A 20,057-nucleotide genomic window follows, 5' to 3' on the forward strand; every position below is an offset into this window, starting at 1 on the left:
GCCTGCTGCTGGACACGCCCCTAACACCAAGGGCGGTGACGGCGTTCTCCTCTGCCCTGGAGTGAAACGCAGGGAGGATCACGTACTGTCTAGGGCCACCTCTGCAATCCATCATGCGAGGGACCGCTAGGCAGCCTGGCAGGTTTGTGTGGATGGCCCAGGCCAGGAAGAAGCCCCCGGGGACAGTGGGACCCGACTGAAGAACTGGGATTTCTCCAGGCATCGACCTAGAGACATTTTCTATCTCTGAGATGGGGCTCTTTGGTGGAAAGGCAGCTGTGACTGGCTGGGGAGGGACGATGTGTGAAGGAGAGAGATGATTTCTAAGGTGGGACATTCGATACTAAATAAGGTCCCTGGGGACTTCCCTTGTAGTCCAGTGGTTAAGAATCTGCCTTCCAGTGCAGTGGAATACAAGTTCAATCCCTGGCCAGAGAACTAAGATCCCTCATGCCACGGGGCAACTAAGCCCGTGAGTCACAACTACTGAACCCGTGCTCTAGAACCCGTGCTCCCCAACACGTGCTCCCTGACAAGAGAAGCCACTGCAGTGAGAAGCCTGAGCACTGCAACTAGAGATAGCCCCTGCTTCCTGCAACTAGAGAAAGACAGCACGCAGCAACAAACACCCAGTACAACCAAAAGTGAGTTAATTAGTTAATTACTAAATAAGGTCCCTGAGTCCAATATGATCGCCTAGTCCAGAAAATAGACCTGGGCCCGGTAGTATGTGAGATCGCTGAAGACAGGGCAGGCAGCTGGGCAGGGCTGCCGTTTGAAGGAGGAGGAAAGTGCCTTTAAGCCCTGCTACTCATGAACTGTGCAGTCCTGCCATGAGCCATGTCCCCAAGCTGTGGAGACTCGAAGATCCTCAAAGCAACTGAAAAGTGAAAGCTTAGTCTCTGGGTTGTGTCTGAGTCCTTGTGATCCCATGGACCATCACCTGTCAGGCTCCTCTGTCCATGGGATTCTCCAGGCAAGAATACTGGAGTGGGTTGCCATTCCCTTCTCCGGGGGATCTTCCCAACCCAGGGATCGAACCTGTGTCTCTTGCATAACAGGCAGATTCTGAACCATCTGAGCCACCAGGGAAGCCCCAAAACAACTAAGTTCGACATAAATTCACTTCACAGTGGAGACAGTGAGGCTGTGAGGTATTGGTTACCTATCCAAGGTTACATAGCTGCAGAGAGACAGGTACCTCCTGGCCACTAAACAGATTACAAAGGACCTTCCAGGATCCTAAGGAGCTATTCCCCGGGGCCAGTCCTGGAGCCTCATTTCTGTGTCTTAAGGAGTGGCATTCTCTCCAAGGGAGAGCCCAAGTTGTAGTGGCCTCGAGTCAGTTCTGGTCACTGCTTCGTGGGCCCACTAGTACCAGCGCTCACCCTTACTCAAGGGAGAAGGAAGTTACAGCACCTCCAAGCCAGTGGTTCCCAAGGTGTGGTACCTGGACTAGCATCATCAGCTGAGAATTTGTCAGAAATGCTTATTTTTGAGCCTCAGCCCCAGACTTTCAGTCAGTCAGTCTGGGGTGGCCTTGAGAGTCTGGCCTTTCCAGATGCTGCTGGTCTGGACGCCACAGTCTAAGAACCACTGCTCTAGAGTCTAGACCAGACCCTCTGAGCAGACGCCACCTCCTTCCCTGGAAACAGGCTCTGAAGGCAGGACTAATGCCACTGGGGACCTGGCCCTGCTGCTTTCTCTCCCTAAAGGGAGCTGAGCCAAGGCTTCTGACTTCCCAAGGCTGTCCCCACAGCCCCCCACACCCAGCCCCCAAAGCCTAAGCCTATGGACAGAGCCCAGTCACCAGCCCCAGGCCATGACAAACCACAAAAGCCCAAAGCTTGAAAATTCCTCTGGGGAGACTGCTGGTATGTCCACCTCACCACCAACATTACAGAAAGGCACAAGGGACCTGCTCCAAGGCCAGAAAATCAGGGCAGGCCTCCTGATTTCCTGCTCACGCAGACACCACCACCACCACACTTCCTTTCCATTCCCTCCTCTGGAAATCGTGCTCACTATGGTTACCAGTGGACCCTTAATGACTCAGTCCACCGGCACTTTTCAGTTCATGTGTGTGTGTGTGTATGTGTGTGGCTTAGTCGTGTCCGACTCTTTGAGACCCTATGGACCATAGCCCGTGAGGCTCCTCTCTCCATAGGATTCTCCAGGCAAGAATACTGGAGTGGGCTGCCATCTCCTTCTCCAGGGATCAAACCCAGAACTCTTGCATTGTAGGCAGATTCTTTATCGTTTGAGCCACCAGGGTAGCCCAGGTCTTATCTTACTTGACTTTTTGGGTCAGATTTGGCATTGATGACTACTGAGGACTGCAGAGGCTGCATCAGGCAGACACCCCAAAACCCTGGGGAGATGAAAATGTTTTCTTTCTCCCCAGGGGTTCCTTGGGGAGAACATTTCAGCAGCACCGCTGAGCTTAATGAGTGTGCACATGTTCCAGAGGCTGGAGCGACAGTAAAGGATGGAGTGAGCGAGTGCTCCTGACCGGCCAGGCCCAGGAAGGGTGAGGGAGTCTGGCGGGGAGAGGTGATCATGTGTGTGGAAAGTTACTAGAAGGGAGATGGAGCCAAGGAGGAATGACTAATCAAGATGCTACTGCCAGGAGGTGGCTGCCACGTCAACTGGGCCAGGGAAGATGGAGGGTTGAAGGAGTCCTGGGCAGACCCGGCTTCCTGGAGAAGTGACAAGCTGAACCCCAGCCCAGCAGGAAGCAGCTTGGAGTCTGAAAATCTGAGTTAGCTTGGAGACTTCCCCACGCTGACACAGGCCAATAGCCCTGGACTAGGGCCACATTATTCATGGGAAGAATGGAAAGAAAGCTCTTGAGTCTTCCACTCGACTCAGCACTAACAAAGCCACCTCCCAGCTGGAGAACAAGCCCCATACTCAGCAAGTGTGTGTGTGGGTGTTTGTATGTGTGTGTGAGAGAGAGAGAGAGAGAGAGAGGGATGCAGGAGTACAGGGTGTGAGTGAGATTCTGTGATTAGGAAATCTGGTTGAGAAAGGGAGTCCTGTGGCCATGAAGCATCTGTCTGAATTCGTCCCTCGTTCTGGCCTGCCTTCACTAAGGAGGCCACTGGCTAATACACTGGCCAGGAGTTTGGGCGGAGGACAGGGCACCCTGGGGGCCAGGGAACAGTTAGTGTTTGACGAGCGAGTGCTGAGCCTCGTTAATGATAAACCCACCTATTTGTTTTCTCTCTCTTGACTGAACATCCAATCTCAAAGCCTTTAGCAACTGTGAATAGGTTTTTATCTTTATCACTACTGTTGTTAAGGATGCTTTTTGTATTTAAAAGGGAGACCTGATGTCACTGACTTTTACTTAGTGTGAGGAAGAAAACAGCACTTAATTAGAAATCCACCACCCGGTTCTAGCCGGGTCTCCCTCTTAACCCACGAGGTAGTTGTGCCCAGGTCACTGCCCCTCTCTGTAGTGTGGTCTGACCATCTGTGATATAAAGGGGAGGCCTGAAGTCCACATCACTCCCTCTTAGCCCAGTGGTCTATGAACCCCTGATTCTAAAGTGTAATTCAGGGAGAGATGCAAGTAGCAGGTATGTGCAAATTCTTCTAGAAAGGGAGGAAAATAACAGTCAAAGTGTTAGTCACTCAGGCCTGTCTGGCTCTTTGCGATCCCATGAACTGTAACCTGTTAGGCTTCTCTGTCCATGAGATTCTCCAGGCAAGACTACTGGAGTGGGTTGCCATTCCCTTCTCCAGGGGATCTTCCCAACCCAGGGATCAAACCCAAGTTTCCTGCATTGCAGGTGAATTCTTTACCATCTGAGCCACCAGGGAAGCCCCAGAAAAGGAGGAAAGACAAGCAGAAGATATTAAGAAGAGGTGGCAAGAATACACAGAACTGTACAAAAAAGATCTTCACGACCCAGATAATCACGATGGTGTGATCACTGACCTAGAGCCAGACATCCTGGAATGTGAAATCAAGTGGGCCTTAGAAAGCATCACTACGAACAAAGCTAGTGGAGGTGATGGAATTCCAGTGGAGCTATTTCAAATCCTGAAAGATGATGCTGTGAAAGTGCTGCACTCAATATGCCAGCAAATTTGGAAAACTCAGCAGTGGCCACAGGACTGGAAAAGGTCAGTCTTCATTCCAATCCCAAAGAAAGGCAATACCAAAGAATGCTCAAACTACCACACAATTGCACTCATCTCACATGCTAGTAAAGTAATGCTCAAAATTCTCCAAGCCAGGCTTCAGCAATACGTGAACCGTGAACTTCCAGATGTTCAAGCTGGTTTTAGAAAAGGCAGAGGAACCAGAGATCAAATTGCCAACATCCGCTGGATCATGGAAAAAGCAAGAGAGTTCCAGAAAAACATCTATTTCTGCTTTATTGACTATGCCAAAGCCTTTGGCTGTGTGGATCACAATAAACTGTGGAAAATTCTGAAAGAGATGGGAATACCAGACCACCTGACCTACCTCTTGAGAAACCTACATGCAGGTCAGGAATCAACAGTTAGAACTGGACATGGAACAACAGACTGGTTCCAAATAGGAAAAGGAGTACATCAAGGCTGTATATTGTCACCCTGCTTATTTAACTTCTATGCAGAGTACATCATGAGAAACACTGGGCTGGAAGAAGCACAAGCTGTATTCAAGATTGCTAGAAGAAATATCAATAACCTCAGACATGCAGATGATACCACCCTTATGGCAGAAAGTGAAGAGGAACTAAAAAGCCTCTTGATGAAAGTGAAAGAGGAGAGTGAAAAAGTTGGCTTACAGCTCAACATTCAGAAAACTAAGATCATGGCATCTGGTCCCATCACTTCATGGGAAATAGATGGGGAACAGTAGAAACAGTGTCAAACTTTATTTTTTTGGGCTCCAAAATCACTGCAGATGGTGACTGCAGCCATGAAATTAAAAGACTCTTGCTCTTTGGAAGGAAAGTTATGACCAACTTTTACAGCATATTTAAAACCAGAGACATTACTTTGCCAACAAAGGTCCGTCTAGTCAAGGCTATGGTTTTTCCTGTGGTCATGTATGGATGTGAGAGTTGGACTGTGAAGAAAAATGAGCATCAAAGAACTGACGTTTTTGAACTGTGGTGTTGGAGAAGACTCTTGAGAGTCCCAAGGACATCCAACCAGTCCATCCTAAAGGAGATCAGTCCTGTTTATTCATTGGAAGGTCTGATGCTGAAGCTGAAACTCCAATACTTTGGCCACCTGATGTAAGGACTTGACTCACTGGAAAAGACCCTGATGCTGGGAGGGATTGGGGGCAGGAGGAGAAGGGGACGACAGAGGATGAGATGGCTGGATGGCATCACCGACATGATGGACATGAGTATGGGTAAACTCTGGGAGTTGGTGATGGACAGGGAGGCCTGGCGTGCTGCGATTCGTGGGGTCGCAAAGAGTCGGACACAACTGAGTGACTGAGCTGAACTGAACTGAACCCTGGGGAGGGGGTGGATGCAGCAGCAGGCTGGAAAGATGACACCTTCAGTGCTAAATGGGAGAGAACTAGGGTGGGGGCTCTGGAGGACAGCTGCTGCTCTGATAACCCAAGGCCTCCCCCCTCACTTCTTTTGGCAACAAAGTTACCTTCCTTTGGGAAACCACTCTGACTCCACTGTCAGCCCCATTTCCAGGTTTGTCACATCAGACAGGTATCTTCCCTGGCTACAGTTCAAGGATGGCATACACCTGCAAGCCAGCCTAAAAAGATCCCACTCTTAGATTTCCTGCTGGGCTAATGGAAAACAAGCTCGCTCTCTCTCTGCTAAGGTTGCTAAGCTGGTTGGATATAAGCCTGGTATCTCTTTGCTGCAATCTCAAGAGTGCTTCTCCAAGACTAAAACTAAAGCCAGTGCTAAGAACATAGAACCTGGGGACTTCTCTGGCAGTCCAGTGGTTAAGAACCCACCTGCAAGTCAGGGGACATGGATTCGATTTCTAGTACAGAAAGATTCCACATGCCCAAGAGCAACTAAGCCTGTGCTGTGCTGTGCTTACTCGCTCTGCTTTGTCTGACTTCTTGCAACCCCATGGACTGTAGCCTGCCAGGCTCCACAGTCCATGGAATTTTCCAGGCAAGAATACTGGAGTGGGTTGCCATTTCCTTCTCCAGGGGATCTTCCCGACCCAGGAATTGAACCCAGCTCTCCTGCATTGCAGGCAGACTCTTTACCCACTGAGCTATGAGGGAAGCCCCACAACTATTGAGCCTGTGCTCCAGAGCAGGAGTTGCAACTACTGAAGCCTGAGAGCCTATAGCCTGTGCCTCTCTAATTCGGTGAACCTCAACAAAGAGTAGTCCCTGCTCTCTGCAACTAGACAAAGCCCATGCACAGCAACAAAGACCCAGCGCAGTTTCAAAAATAAATGAATAATTAAAAAAAGAGAGAGAGAGAGATTTTCTATTTAAAAAAAAAGAAAAGACGAACACAGAACCAGGATATAAGCAAGGCAAATCCCAGGTGATGTTGAATACTTGGATACAACGGGACATGAAGTCTCTGGACTTCTCAATTATCAGAATTAACCTTGCTTTTTTGTTGTTTGTTTTTGCTTTGTTTAATCAGTCGATTTGAGTTGTATTTCTGTTATTTACAACTGATACAGTCAGGAGCTGAGCATCCCACTCAGGAAGTATGGCCTAGACTCCCAAATGCGGCCCCACCTTACAGCTGGGAGGGACTAGAGATCAAAGGGTCCGTGTCTTTGCTGTTCTTCCCAGGCAGGTATGGTATCTGCCATCCACACCCTTCTATCCTAGAGAAGAGACACGAACTTGGAATATAAGGGCACCCTGTAAATGGAACTGCTGCAGGTCCTACAGGAAGCTATCTGCCTTGTTTCTATAAGGAGGAAGTTAATAAGTCCCTGCTTGTCCTAGGCAATAATCCTTCAAATTATGAGTTTTGGAGGGTGGCTTTCACTCACTCAGAGCACCAGATTCCCCAGCTTTGGGTGGGAACAGGAGATTCCTGCCCTTCCAATTCCAGTTTCCCATGCCCTGGCCTTAGTGATTGGGCCCAAAACAGTCACATGACCCAAGGCAGATCAATCTGAAACCTACCCTGGAATTTTTTAACTAGAGCAGGCAGAGAAGAACTGGCCTAGTTCTGGGTGACATGCTGTAAGCATGAGTATCTGGTGTTGCTGGGAGCCAGGAAGAGATCTGGTATGAAAGAGTGAAGCTGACACTCCGGGATGAGCAGAGATTGGAAGCTGAGGGCTGTGAGCCTGGCCACTCCGGGGCCCCGGTTTCAGGTGGCACCAGCTCTATCTTGCTCCAGTTAGTGAGCCAAGAAACAGTCTTCCCTTTCTCCTCCATTTAAAGCAAATTTCAAGTGAGTTCTGCCACTTGCAACAAAATAGGCCTGAGAAATACTGTTTTCTTCTAAACCAAACAAAGACCCAAGGTGTGGGGCCCCTTCATTTCCACTGTCTACCAAGGAAAGGGCCCTGATATTAAAGCACAGGAGCTAATAAGCAAGAGCATCACACCTGTTCCAATCTTGATTCCAATACTCACTAGCTTTATGAACTTGCACAAGCAAAAACCTCTCTGAACCTCAGTATCATCATCTGTAAAAAAGGGATAATGATATTATTTCCGCCAAAGTTGCTGTTCAGTCACTAAGTCAGGTCCAACTCTTTTCGACCCCATGGACTGCAGCATGCTGGGCTTCCCTGTCTGTCACTATCTCTTGGAGTTTGCTCAGACTCATGTCCATTGAGTTGATGATGCCATCCAACCATCTCATCCACTGTTGCCCCCTTCTCCTCCTGCCCTCAATCTTTCCCAGCATCAGGGTCTTTTCCAATAAGTCGGCTCTTCACATCAAGTGGCCAAAGTATTACTTCCAAAGAATATTCAGGGTTGATTTCCTTTAGGGTTGACTGGTTTGATCTCCTTGCAATCTAAGGGATTCTCCTCCAGCTGTTTTTAAGTGAGTGCCTGACACGTAGTCCTCACTCCATAACTAGTAGCTGTTCTTATGACTTCCTTTCCCTAAGCTTTTCTGCTCTGTTCCACCAGAATCTCAGGTCAGAGTGGTACATCTCGGATTTCTAGGGGCCCTGGAGCTTGCTGCAAAGCCTGTGTGTAGTTATTGGTTCCAGGGATTTGGGAAGCTCTGGCCTCTGCTGGGGAGGTTTGAGGAAAGAAGAGCTCAGCCCTGGTCTTGGGCCAAAGGACATGCTGCTCAGGAACACACAATCATGGGAATGGTGGCCCAGCCAGAGGAAGACTGGCTGTGTGGGAGCCCAACTCTTCGCCAAGGGCTCACAGAGCCAGTCATTCCTAGCAGGCAGAGAGACTTCCCACGTGCACAGAAGAATCACCATTTATTCATCTCATCATTCAGCAAAAAGCAGTGTCCCAGGCACTGGGCAGGGTGTTTTCAGGGCTTGAGGTCAGTTAACCAACACTAGCATAAGAACCAGCCTGAGAGTCAAAGAATCGATGCTTTTGAATTGTGGCGCTGGAGAAAGACTCTTGTGAGTCTCTTGAGCAGCACAGAGATCAAACCAGTCAGTCTTAAAGGAAATCAACCCTGAGTGTTCATTGGAGGGACTGATGCTGAAGCTGAAGCTCCACTACTTCGGCCAGCTGAAGGCAAAGGACTGACTCATTGATGAAGACCCTGATGCTGGGGAAGATGGAAGGCAGGAGAAGGGGGCAACAGAGGATGAGACGGTTGGATGGCATCCCCAAACTCAATGGACTTGAGTCTGAGCAAACTCCAGGAGATAGTGAAGGACAGGGAAGCCTAGTGTGCTGCACTCCATGGGGTTGCAAAGAGTCAGACAAGACTTAGTGACAGAACAACAAGGGTAAGAAGCAGGCTTTGTCCTCAAATAGCTAAATGGAGAGCACAGGCGGCACTACTGGTGAAGAATCTGAGAGACAATGCAGGAGATGCAAGAGACAGGAAGATCCCCTGGAGAAGGAAATGGCAACCCACTCCAGTATTCTTGCCTGAAAAACCCCATGGACAGAGGAGCCTGCTGGGCTACAGTCCATGGGGTTACAAAGAGTTGGCTATGACTGAGTGACTAAGCATGCAAGAGCAAACACAGCTGCAGCATGTGGAGCTTAAGTGATGAGCTGCATACAGCTGGTCTCTCAGCTGTATCCTCCCCCGGGCCCGCCCGCCTCTGTTCCCCACGGTGACCTCTCTTCTGGACGGTGGCAGTCTGGTGGTCCCTGAGTCGTCACTTGGTTGTGAGGCAGCCTCCTCGCTGGTCCCCTATTCCAAGCATCCCAGCTACAACCCTTCCTCTCTACTATTGAAATCACAACCATCCCAAAGCTCTAGTCAAGTCCTTCCATGCTCAAAAATCTTCAATAACTCCTCATCTCCTGGGGGACAAAATCCAGGTGCCTCAGCCTGGCATTTGAGATTCTTAAAGGACTTCCCTGGTGGCAAAATGGATGAGAATCTGCCTGCCAATGCATGGGACACAGGTTCGATCCCCAGCCTGGGAAGGTTCTACACGCAGCAGAGCAACTAATCCTGTGCATCGCAACTACAGAGCCCACATGCTGCAACTGCTGAAGCCCGTGTGCCTAGAGCCCATGCTCTGCAACCGGAGAAGCCACCTCAATGAGAAGCTTGTGCACTGCAACAAGAGAGACGCTCTCACTCTCCGGCAGAGAAAGCCTGCTTGTGGCAGTGAAGACCCAGCACCAATAGACAAATAGATAAAAATTTAAAAAGACACGGCCCCACCACACTTGCAGTTTATCCCCTAATCCATCCTTTCCTTCAAATAGCTTACACACCCACTGAACTGAATTATGTCCTGTTACCTTACACGGCCCAGCACTTTCTCACCTCCACGCCGTTGCCCAGGCATTGCTTCTTCCCGCTTATCTCTGTGTGTCCAAAATTTTTCCTGCCCTGAGGCTCCAATTCAAATACCACCTCCTTCAGGAGGCATTTTCACTGTCCTTATTTTTAAAACTCTCTCCCTAAATGGACTGCCCAGGCACTTTCCTTTGTGCCAGTTACACTTGAACCTGACTGCCTGGGGAGATCCAACTGCAGTGTTGTATTTTGCCTTGTAAAGTGTGAGAAGCCACCAGCTGCCATTCTCTGTCCGGTGGACGTGACAAGTCACCCCGGAGCAGGACCTCACTGCTCCTCCCTGAAACCTTGAGTGACCCCTACTTGGAGATGTAGATGTGAAGGGAGCTGTCCCTCCCAGCCTCAGCCCTAGGAGGGTGGTGTTAGGGGACCTTTGGAGGGGCTGACAGAGGCTGCCCCCCTGATCATCTCCCTGCACAGAAGTAGTGATCTCAGAAAAACGTGATGGACAAATTTGTCCTGAGAGGACGGGAACCTGGTCCCTCTTGCTTTCCTCCCAAGGCTGACATTACTAGAACCCTTGGATGGAGTGGACGTTTCCCAGAGAGCTGCTGGGGCCAACAGACACCGAAGCTCCCAGAGGACCTCACCCTGAGTCAGGGCTGGGGGCGGGCTGCAGGCGTCTGGACTCACAAACTGGCTTGACACCAGCTCAGAAGGCGATGCCAAGTCTGTGACTTGGGCTGGAAGCTTCTGAGACCCAACACCCCCAGCAGGATTGGGGAGGCTCTGGGAACAACGGCTGAGTGATGGCAAAAAGCAAAAATCCCTGGAACTGATCCTGCATGGTAGCCCCACGGTGACAGTGGTCCAGGACATGCTGGAGTGGGCGGCACCAATTCCCATCTGTGCTGCTATGGAAACAGGGCAGAAACTAGGGCCAGCTAGTGGGGAAGCGGGGCCCAGGGCTCTCTCTCTCTCCCCACCTGGCATTTGGAAGTGAAACTCAAACCTGGAGCAGCCTCAGGGTCCTGAGACAATTTGGGTGTGAGGCAGGTGGAGAAGCTACACTTGAGATCTTACTAGAGACACATAGGTGCCTGGGCAGTCAACTGGACAAAGAAGAAATATAACCACAGTTCCACCCAGAAACAGTGACGCAGTCCCACCATCGAATGCTCAGCACAGGCTTCTGGTTCGATCCCTGGTTTGGGAAGATTCCACATGCCATGGAACAACTAAGTTGGTGTGCTAGGGCCACTGAACCTGAGTTCTAGAGCCTGGGAGCCACAACTACTGAACCCACATGCTGCAGCTACTGAAGCCTCACACAGCAAAAAAGACCCAGCATGACCAAAACTAAATTAAAAAAAATTAAGGTTGGGGCTCTACAATTACACAATAGTCTTTGAGTCTTTATTTCAATTTCCTCTATAATATTTTGCACTGTAGTAAGTCAGAAAGAGAAAAACAAATATCACATATTAATGCATATATATGGAATCTAGAAAAATGGTACAGATGAAACTGTTTGCAAGGTAGAAAGAGAGATGGAGACATAGAGAACAAACAAATGTATGGATACCAAGGAGGCAAAGGAGGGGTGGGGTGATTGGGGAGATTGGGATTGCCGCGTATACACTACTATGGATGAAATAGATAACTAATGAGAACATACTGTATAACACAGGGAACTCTACTTAGCGCTCTGTTGTGACCTAAATGGGAAGGAAATACACAAAAGAGGGGATATGTGTATACATATAGCTGATGCACTTTGCTATACAGTGGAAACTAACATAATACTGTAAAGCAACTATACCCTAGTAAAAATTTTTTAAAAACATATTTTGCACTGCAGAAGGCACATAATACACATTTGCTGAAAGGAGGGAGGGAGGGACTGTAGGTCTAGGGGAATCCAGAGGAAGGACTTAGAGTTTGCAACTAATCAGGGCAGGTTTCCTGGCAGAGGTGGCTTGAAGGGAGGGGCCTTGAAGGAGGAGCACGCGAGAGGATCATACGTCCCTGTAGTATGTCAGGGGCTAAGGTCACAGCAGATGCCATCTACATGTCTCCACCTACTTTTCTCATCATCAGCCTCCCAGCAATTCTACTATTGGGGGATTCACTTTTTAGGAAAATAATACAGATATATCTTACTTTTGCAAGTTTTCCAAAAATATACTGAAAACATACTCCCATGTGAGCACATTGCCAGGCGCCTCCCAGGACCCCAAGGTTTAAGCCTCATTAGCTTCCAGTAGCTGGGCTCCATCAGCAGGAGCCCTCCCCTTCCACTGGGCCGGGCTTGGACGCCCCACTAGCTGGAGGCATCCGGCAAAGGCTGCTAAATGCTTTGTGAGCCAAGAGTCAAGCTGACCTGAAAGGCAAAGACATCTTTGACCAGAGCCTCCCCAAACACGAAGCTGGAGCCGGACTCAGTGTAGCTCAGGAAGATCTGAAAGGAGAAAACAAACAAAACCAAACCCGGGAGTGAGGCCAAGAAGGGTGGGAGGAGGAAGCAGCAGCAAGGGAACCAGGTTGGGGCGACCTGGAGAGGCCTCACCTGCTCCTCATGCCTTCCCAGCAGCCCAGGAGAAGAGAAGGAGGGCATGGGCAGAGCCTGGATGTGTGGGTCCTCCCTGCCCCACCCGAAGCCCTCCCTATAGAGAGTGCATGGAAATTCGAGATAGTGAGAGAAGGATGAGTATAGGATCAACCTTGTGTCCTCCATAACTTATATTTTAAGAAGTAAATCATGACTGCCCAATGATGAGAAGGAACTTAATGATACTAAAAAATGGTTAAAATGAAAAAAACAAGGTTAAAATGATAAATTTTGTGTTATGTGATTTCATCAAATAAATGAAATTTAAAAAGTGTAACTTCAACAAACTGAATATTATTTTTAAACACACATACACACCAGTATTTTGGCCACCTGATGCAAAGAGCTGACTCATTGGAAAAGACCCCAATGCTGGGAAAGATGAGGAAAGGAAGAGAAGGGGGCGCCAGAGGATGAGATGGTTGGAAGGCATCACGGACTCAATGGATTTGAGTTTGAGCAAACTCTGGGATATAGTGAAGGACAAGGAAGTCTGGTGTTCTGCAGTCCATGGGTTGCAAAGAGTTGAACATGACTGAGTGACTGAACAACAACAACACATATATGAACTAAATCACTTTCAATTTTTAAAGCACTTTTAACTATTGTTAAGTTCCTTCCCTGATGAGGACCGAGGGCAACAAGCCTTGGGCCCAGGTATACTAGGAACCTTCCTGTTTTGAGATTCTCTTCCACATCAGGCCACCCTCCGAAAGGACTGCTTGTTTGGGCAGGTGGGACCAGGCCTGAGGGAAGCAGTGGCTGTGCTGCCCAGCCTCCCACTGCCCAGGGGTCTGGGGCCCCACACACACCCACCACTTGGTCACAGTCCAGGCCACCTCCCTCCAGTGCAGAGGCTTATCTTCCATCTCTGGCACCCCAAGACGCCCGGGCAGCTACACCCCATGTACACACCTGGATCTGGTCGCCCAGCCACTGAAATGCAATAAACCCTGGTTCTGTTCTGATGACGACAAGTCCGAGTACAAATTGCAGTCCAAGACCCCAGAACACAGCCCGCCAGGACACCTGCCACCCAAGAGAAAGGTCCAGGTGAGCTCGGTATCTGGGGAGGTCTACAGGGAGCACGTGGGTGAGGGCAGAGGGCACAGCACTGCTGAGGGGCTCTGGGAGCTTCGGTCAGCCTGTAGGATGAGGCCTGGACCCAGCCGGAGCTATGGGCCTGTTGCTGATGGTTACATCCCCCATGGAGTGCAGAACAGGCCACAAGGCAGCAATGGGCCTGTGCAGTGCAGGGGCAGGGCCAGATCTAACCGAGGACCAGCCGGGAGCCATGGCACTTGGTCCCAGGGCATCGGCTGGGTGGGCGGAACCCTGGCCTCAGAGCCTGGCCTCAGCATAACCTTTGTCGATCTGGGCCTTCCCCATCTCTCCCACATAGTCAGGGCTCCCAGCCACTCTGACCCCACTCCCTCCAAGCACTTCCTCCTCCCCAGCAGAAGGGAGCTGGACACCTAACGGCTGGATAACCTCTCGGCATTGAATGACTTCTTAGCAGTGATCCCTTTGCCCAGGTGTGGCTCTGGAGTCTGGGGGGAGGTGTTAACCACTGTGAAACAGGGAGGGGACCTGACGCTGGAGAGAGAAGGGGCTGCAGCCTCCTCTTGGCCTGACAACTAAGCACTCACTGCGCGGTGATGCTTCGAGACAGCAAAGAGGAAGCCAACGAACACGCAGATTCCGCCAAAGGACACCAGCTGCTCAGGCCGCTGAGAGGTGTCCAGAGCCAGCCACAAAACCAGGCCCAGGAAAGCAGCAAGGGCTAGACCCCTGCAGGGGAGGGGCGGAGAGTCATTACTGTCAGCATCTCCCCACTCCCACACAATAGCACCCAGGGCCCCAGGAAAGGGTACTCAGGGCTGGTGGAGGAGAAGGGAGAGAGGGCTGTGTGACCTCGGGCAGACCACCTAGCCTCTCTGAGTCTCGTTTCCTCATTGGGTAAATGAAGCCAAAGACCCCCTCCCACCCGCAATTCTCAAGATTGCTGAGAGAAGTAAATCAGAGGATGTGGGTACCCAGTTTAGCATGGTGCCAAGCACACAGCAGGAATTCTTCATAGCTGCAGTGATGCTCAGCCCAGCCAGCCTCTGGCTTTGCAGGGTGAGGTGGGGTCTGTGTGGGCTGGAACTCAGCACCACGGGCCATGGGCTCTGCTCCCCTAAAGCCCAGAAGTGGTGGTGTCAATCAGAGATACAGAGCCGAGTACCTGAGACCAATGACCGAAAGTGACTTTTACAGCCATGTCTCCCTCCCGGGGGCTGGGATCTGCTTGTCCAGCAGTTATGTCTGTCTTCCTGTATTAGTAGCTCAGTCATGTCCAACTCTTTGCAATCCTATGAACTATAGCCCACCAGGCTCCTCTGTCCATGGGATTCTCCAGGCAAGAATATTGGACTGGGTACCTATTCCCTTCTCCAGGGAATCTTCCCGACCCAGTGATAGAACCTGGGTCTCCCACATTACAGGTGGATTCTTTACCATCTGAGCCACCAGGGAAGCCCTGAATGTCCAGGAGGCAGCCTAACAATTTAAGAGCCCAGGTTCAGGGTCTAACCCTGACCCAGTCTTCAACTCCCTGGGTACCACTAATCACAGCTGAAGTTCACTGAGCTCCTACTATGTGCCAGGAACCATGCTGAGTGCTGAAAGACACTCTTATCCTCATCCTGCTGCTGCTGCTAAGTCACTTCAGTAGTGTTCGACTCTGTGTGACCCCATAGACGGCAGCCCATCAGGCTTCCCGTCCCTGGGATTCTCCAGGCAAGAACACTGGAGTGGGTTGCCATTTCCTTCTCCAATGCATGAAAGTGAAAAGTGAAAAGGAAGTCGCTCAGTTGTATCTGACTCTTTGTGATCCCATGGACTGCAGCCTACGAGGCTCCTCAGCCCATGGTATTTTCCAGGCAAGAGTACTTGGAGTGGGGTGCCATTGCCTTCTCTGTGTCCTCATCCTAGAGATGTAAAAATTAAATCGCCCATGGCCACCTGTCTAGAAAGCAGCAAAGCTGAGATTCAAGCCAGGCACTCCAGCAGCAAGTCTGTTCTCTTAACTAGTTCTTTGCATAGTCACCAACCGGTAAGAGAAGGATCCAGGACCTGAACTCAGACGAGCTAACCCCAGAGTTCACTGTTTATTTCTGGTGTGTTTTCCAAACTCCTATTATGCCAGTTCCATTGGCGTAATTTCTGCCTTGTCTCTGAGCCACCTGTATGCCTCTTTACTTACTGCTATCCTTGAGGTTAACTGGTGTTATAAAAACTTAAATGCATGTTTGGAGGTTTATTTGGGGGGGGGGAGGTTTTTTCTTTTATTCTTACAGCTGTAGGTTTTAATTGTATATTTCTTATTTTTAACATTTTAAAAAAAAAAAACTTTTTACTTTATGTAGGAATATAGCTGGTTAACAATGTTATGACAGTTTCAGGTGCATAGCGGAGCGACTCAGCAATGCATACATATACATACACGCATCCATTCTCCCCCAGACTCTCCTCCCACCCAGGCTGACACGTAACATTGAGCAGAATTCTCTGTGCTATACAGTAGTTCTTTGTTGGTTATCCATTTTATTTTTTTAATATAAACTTATTTACTTTAATTGGAGGCTAATTACTTTACAATATTGTATTGGTGGTTATCCATTTTATTTTTTTTTAATTTTATTTTTATCCATTTTAAATATAGCAATGTATACATGTCCATCCCAAACTCCCTAACTATCTCTTCCCCCTGGCAATCCTAAGTTCATTCTCTAAGTCTGAAGGCCACAAAGACTTTTCTGCTATGTTTTCTTATAGTAGTTATATAGTTTCAGGCTTTACATTTAGGTTTATCATCTATTTTCAGTTAATTTTTTAATATAATGTGAGGCATGGATTGAGTTCCTTTTGTTTCTCTCTCCTCCTCCTCTTCCTTCTTCTCTTCTTTCTTCTACATATGGATATCCCATTGTTCTGGCAGAATTTGTTAAGCTGATTATTATTTCTTCACTGAATTGCCTTAGCACTCTTGTCAAAAAAATCAACTGGTTTTATATATGTAGGTCTTTTTCTGTACTTTGTTCTGTTCATTGATCTATTTGTCTTGATGGCAATGACACATTGTCTTAATTACTGGATCTTTATAATAAGTCTTAAGGACAGTTAGTGAAATGCATCGGCTTTGTTCATCTTTTTCAAAATTGTCTAGGCTATTCTAGGCTCTTGGCATTTGCATATGAATTCTAGAATCATCTTATTATTTCTACCCCAAAAGTCTGCTAGAATTTTGATTGAGATACTATTAGAATCTATAGATTAACTTGAGGAGACTTGATATATTAATAATATTGATTCACTTAATCCATGAACTTGATACGTTGCTCCGTTTATTTAAGTCTTTTTATTACATATATCTCTCAGCACTGTTTCCTAGTTTTCCATGTACAGATTTGGAGGTCTTTTGTCAGATTTATCCTTAAGTATTTCATATGTTTTATGCTATTCTAAATGATATTAATGATTTTAATTTATGATTGTTTATTGTTAGTATATGGAAATATTATTGCATTTTGCATGTTAAGCTTGTACCCTTCAATCCTGCTAAACTCACTTAATGGTTATACTAGCTTTTTGTAGATAACATAGAATTTTCAAGCTTCCCAGGTGGTGCTAGTGGTAAAGAACCTGCCTGCCAATACCAGAAAAGAGATGAGGGTTCAATCCCTGGGTTGCAAAGATCCCCTGGAGGAGGGCATGGCAACCCACTCCAGGATTCTTGCCTGGAGAATCTCATGGACAGAGGAGCCTTGTGGGCTACAGTCCATGGGCTCGCAAAGAGTGAGACACAACTGAAGTGACTTAGCACATAAGCACATAGGATTTTCTGTGTAGATAATCTTGTCTGTGAAAAAAACCTTCTTTACTTCCTTTCTAATCTCCATGCCTTTTATTTCTTTTTCTTACCCAATTGCACAAGCTAGAAACTCCAGTACAATGTTCAAAAAAATTAGTGAGAATAGGGGTTTCCCTGGTGGTCCAGTGGCTAAGACTTCATGCTCCCACTGCAGGGGCCCAGGATTCAATCCCTGGTTGGGGAACTAAATCTCTCATACTGCAACTAAAGATTCCATGTGCCAAAACTAAGACCCAGCACAGCTAAATTAAAAAAAAAAAAAGAAAGAAAGATAAGATGGTGAGAGTGAACATTCCTATATTGTTCTTGATTTCAGTGGATAAGTACTCAGTCTTTCACAATTAAGTATGAGATTAACCATAGATTTTTGGTAGGTGGTCTTTATCAGATTGAGGAAGTTCCCTTCTATTCCTAGTTGGCTCAGAATTGTTTTTCAGAAATGGATATTGAATTTTGTCAAATGCTTTCTCTTATCTATAGGCATCATCATATTGTTTTTCTTCTTATAGTCTGTTAATACAATGACATTGAACCCAACTTTGGACTCCTGGGATAAATCCTTCTTGTTAATGACATATTATCCCTTTGGGATAAATCCTTCTTGTTAGTGACATATTATCCTTTTGTGTATTATTGTATTTGGTTTTCTAAAATTTTTAAAATAATTTTTACATCTTTGCTCGTGAGGGTTATTGGTCTGCACCTTTAATGTGAGTATTGGTATGGGAAAGGGTTAGATCTACCATCTTGCTATTTACTTTCTATTTGTCCCATCTTTGTTCTTTGTTCCTCTTTTCCTATTGCTCTATCTTCTTTCAGATTAACTGTTTAAAAATTATTCTTTATCTCTTTTTTTACCTGTTAGCTATAATTCTTTGTTGTGTTATTTTAGTGGGAGCTTTAGCATTTATAGTATATATCTTTAGTTTATCACAATCTACTTTGAAGTGTTATTGTATCACTTTAAATGCAGTATAAAAATCTTACAGAAGTCTAATTTCATTTCTTTTCTCCTAGCCTTTGTGCTACGGTTGTTTGCTGCTGCTGCTGCTAAGTCGCTTCAGTCGTGTTCGACTCCGTGCGACCCCACAGACGGCAGCCCACCAGGCTCCCCCGTCCCTGGGATTCTCCAGGCAAGAACACTGGAGTGGGTTGCCATTTCCTTCTCCAATGCATGAAAGTGAAAAAATAAAGTGAAGTCGCTCAGTCGTGTCCAACTCCTAGCGACCCCATGGACTGCAGCCCACCAGGCCCCTCCATCCATGGGATTTTCCAGGCAAGAGTACTGGAGTGGGGTGCCATTGCCTTCTCCGACAGTTGTTTACTTCTACATATAATATAAACTCCACCATACATTGTTCTATTCTTGCTTTATAAGTTGATTTTAGAGAGATTTAAATAGTAAGAAAAATAAGTCATTTTATCCACCTACATAGTTACCCTTCCAACACTCTTGATTCCCTCGTCTAGATCTAACTTTTCATCTGGCATCATTTTCCTTCTATTTGAAGACTGTCCTTTAACATTTCTTGTAGTGCATCTCTGGTTTTTAATGTCTGATTATTTCAGCTTTTGTATATCTGTCAAAGTCCTACTTCTCGTTTCTTGAAGGATATTTCACTGGTGAAGAATTCTGATTGACATACTTTTGTTTTCATTTCTGTTTTTTACAGTTTCACTGTTTTCTCATTTGTATTGTTTTTGAGAAGAAATCTGGCATCATCCATATCTTGTTCCTCTGAACATATGTTTTTTTTCCTCTAGCTGTTTTTAAGATTTTTCTCTTTATTGATGTTTTTAAGCAATTTGATTATGATGTGCTTTAGTGTGGTTTTCTTGTTTCTTGTGCTGTTGGTTTGTAGAGTTTCTTGATGCTTGGGTTTATAATTTTCATCAAATTTTGAATTTCTTATCCACTGTACCACCAGGGAAGTCTGGGTATATGTTTTAATTTCTCTCAGATATAACCTAGAAGTAGAATTGCTGGGTATGGCAACTCTATGGATAATATTTTGAGGAACTGACTAATTGTTTTCTATTGCAGTTGCATCATATCATATTATATTTCTATCAGGAGTATATGAGGGTTTCAAATTTCTCCACATCTTTGCCATCACTTGCTATAATCTGTCTTATTTCATTATAGCCATCCTAATAGATGGGAAATGGTATCTTGTGATTGCTTTTTTTTTTTTTTTGGCTATGCTGTATGGCTTGTAGGATCTTAGTTCCCTGACCAGAGATTGAGCCCACAGCCATTACAAAAAAAGCATCAGATCCTAACCACCAGGGAACTCCCTTATCTGCATGTTTTTTTTTAAAAGGAAACTTGATAACAATACCTCAAGTGGAAAACCAGTATCAGTGATTTGTCATAAACAGAAGATGACTATAAAAATAAATCCTCTTATAAATCTGTTTAATAAACAGAAGGCAAATGTAAAAACAAATCTATTTATAAAGAAAATGAAACATTTGTGTACAGGCTGCTTAAAGCATTTTGCTGTGGCATGTAGATCTTACTTTGGGAAACACCCTTGTGCTTCGCACCTGCCTGGCTTAGTCACTGGGTATCTTTGGGCATCAGTTTTCTTCATCAACAAAAAGAGTACCTCTTTTAAACCATAGAAACATTTTTTTCCCCAGCTAAAATGTTTTATGCAAGCCTGTTTATAAAATAGTTGCCTGGTGGAAA

At 46.9% G+C, this 20,057-nt stretch overlaps 1 protein-coding gene across 7 annotated transcripts in view; it reads right to left on the reverse strand.

Moving 5' to 3' along the window:
* Nucleotides 1-20,057, reverse strand: part of SLC28A1 (solute carrier family 28 member 1) — a 77,260-nt gene that overhangs the window by 44,202 nt on the left and 13,001 nt on the right. For all 7 annotated transcript variants that reach the window (XM_086364445.1, XM_086364442.1, XM_086364444.1 and 4 more), the window contains 3 exons: nt 14,097-14,238; nt 13,363-13,476; nt 12,220-12,297 (listed from right to left, as the gene is read on the reverse strand). In XM_086364445.1, the coding sequence (XP_086220571.1) occupies nt 12,220-12,297; nt 13,363-13,476; nt 14,097-14,238 (334 nt within the window). The remainder of the gene's footprint in view (nt 1-12,219; nt 12,298-13,362; nt 13,477-14,096; nt 14,239-20,057) is intronic.

This window comes from Bos grunniens, chromosome 21 (assembly GCF_055505025.1).
Source record: "Bos grunniens cultivar Pamir isolate PY7600 chromosome 21, Bosgru_T2T1.0, whole genome shotgun sequence".
Taxonomy (NCBI): Eukaryota; Metazoa; Chordata; class Mammalia; order Artiodactyla; family Bovidae; genus Bos; species Bos grunniens.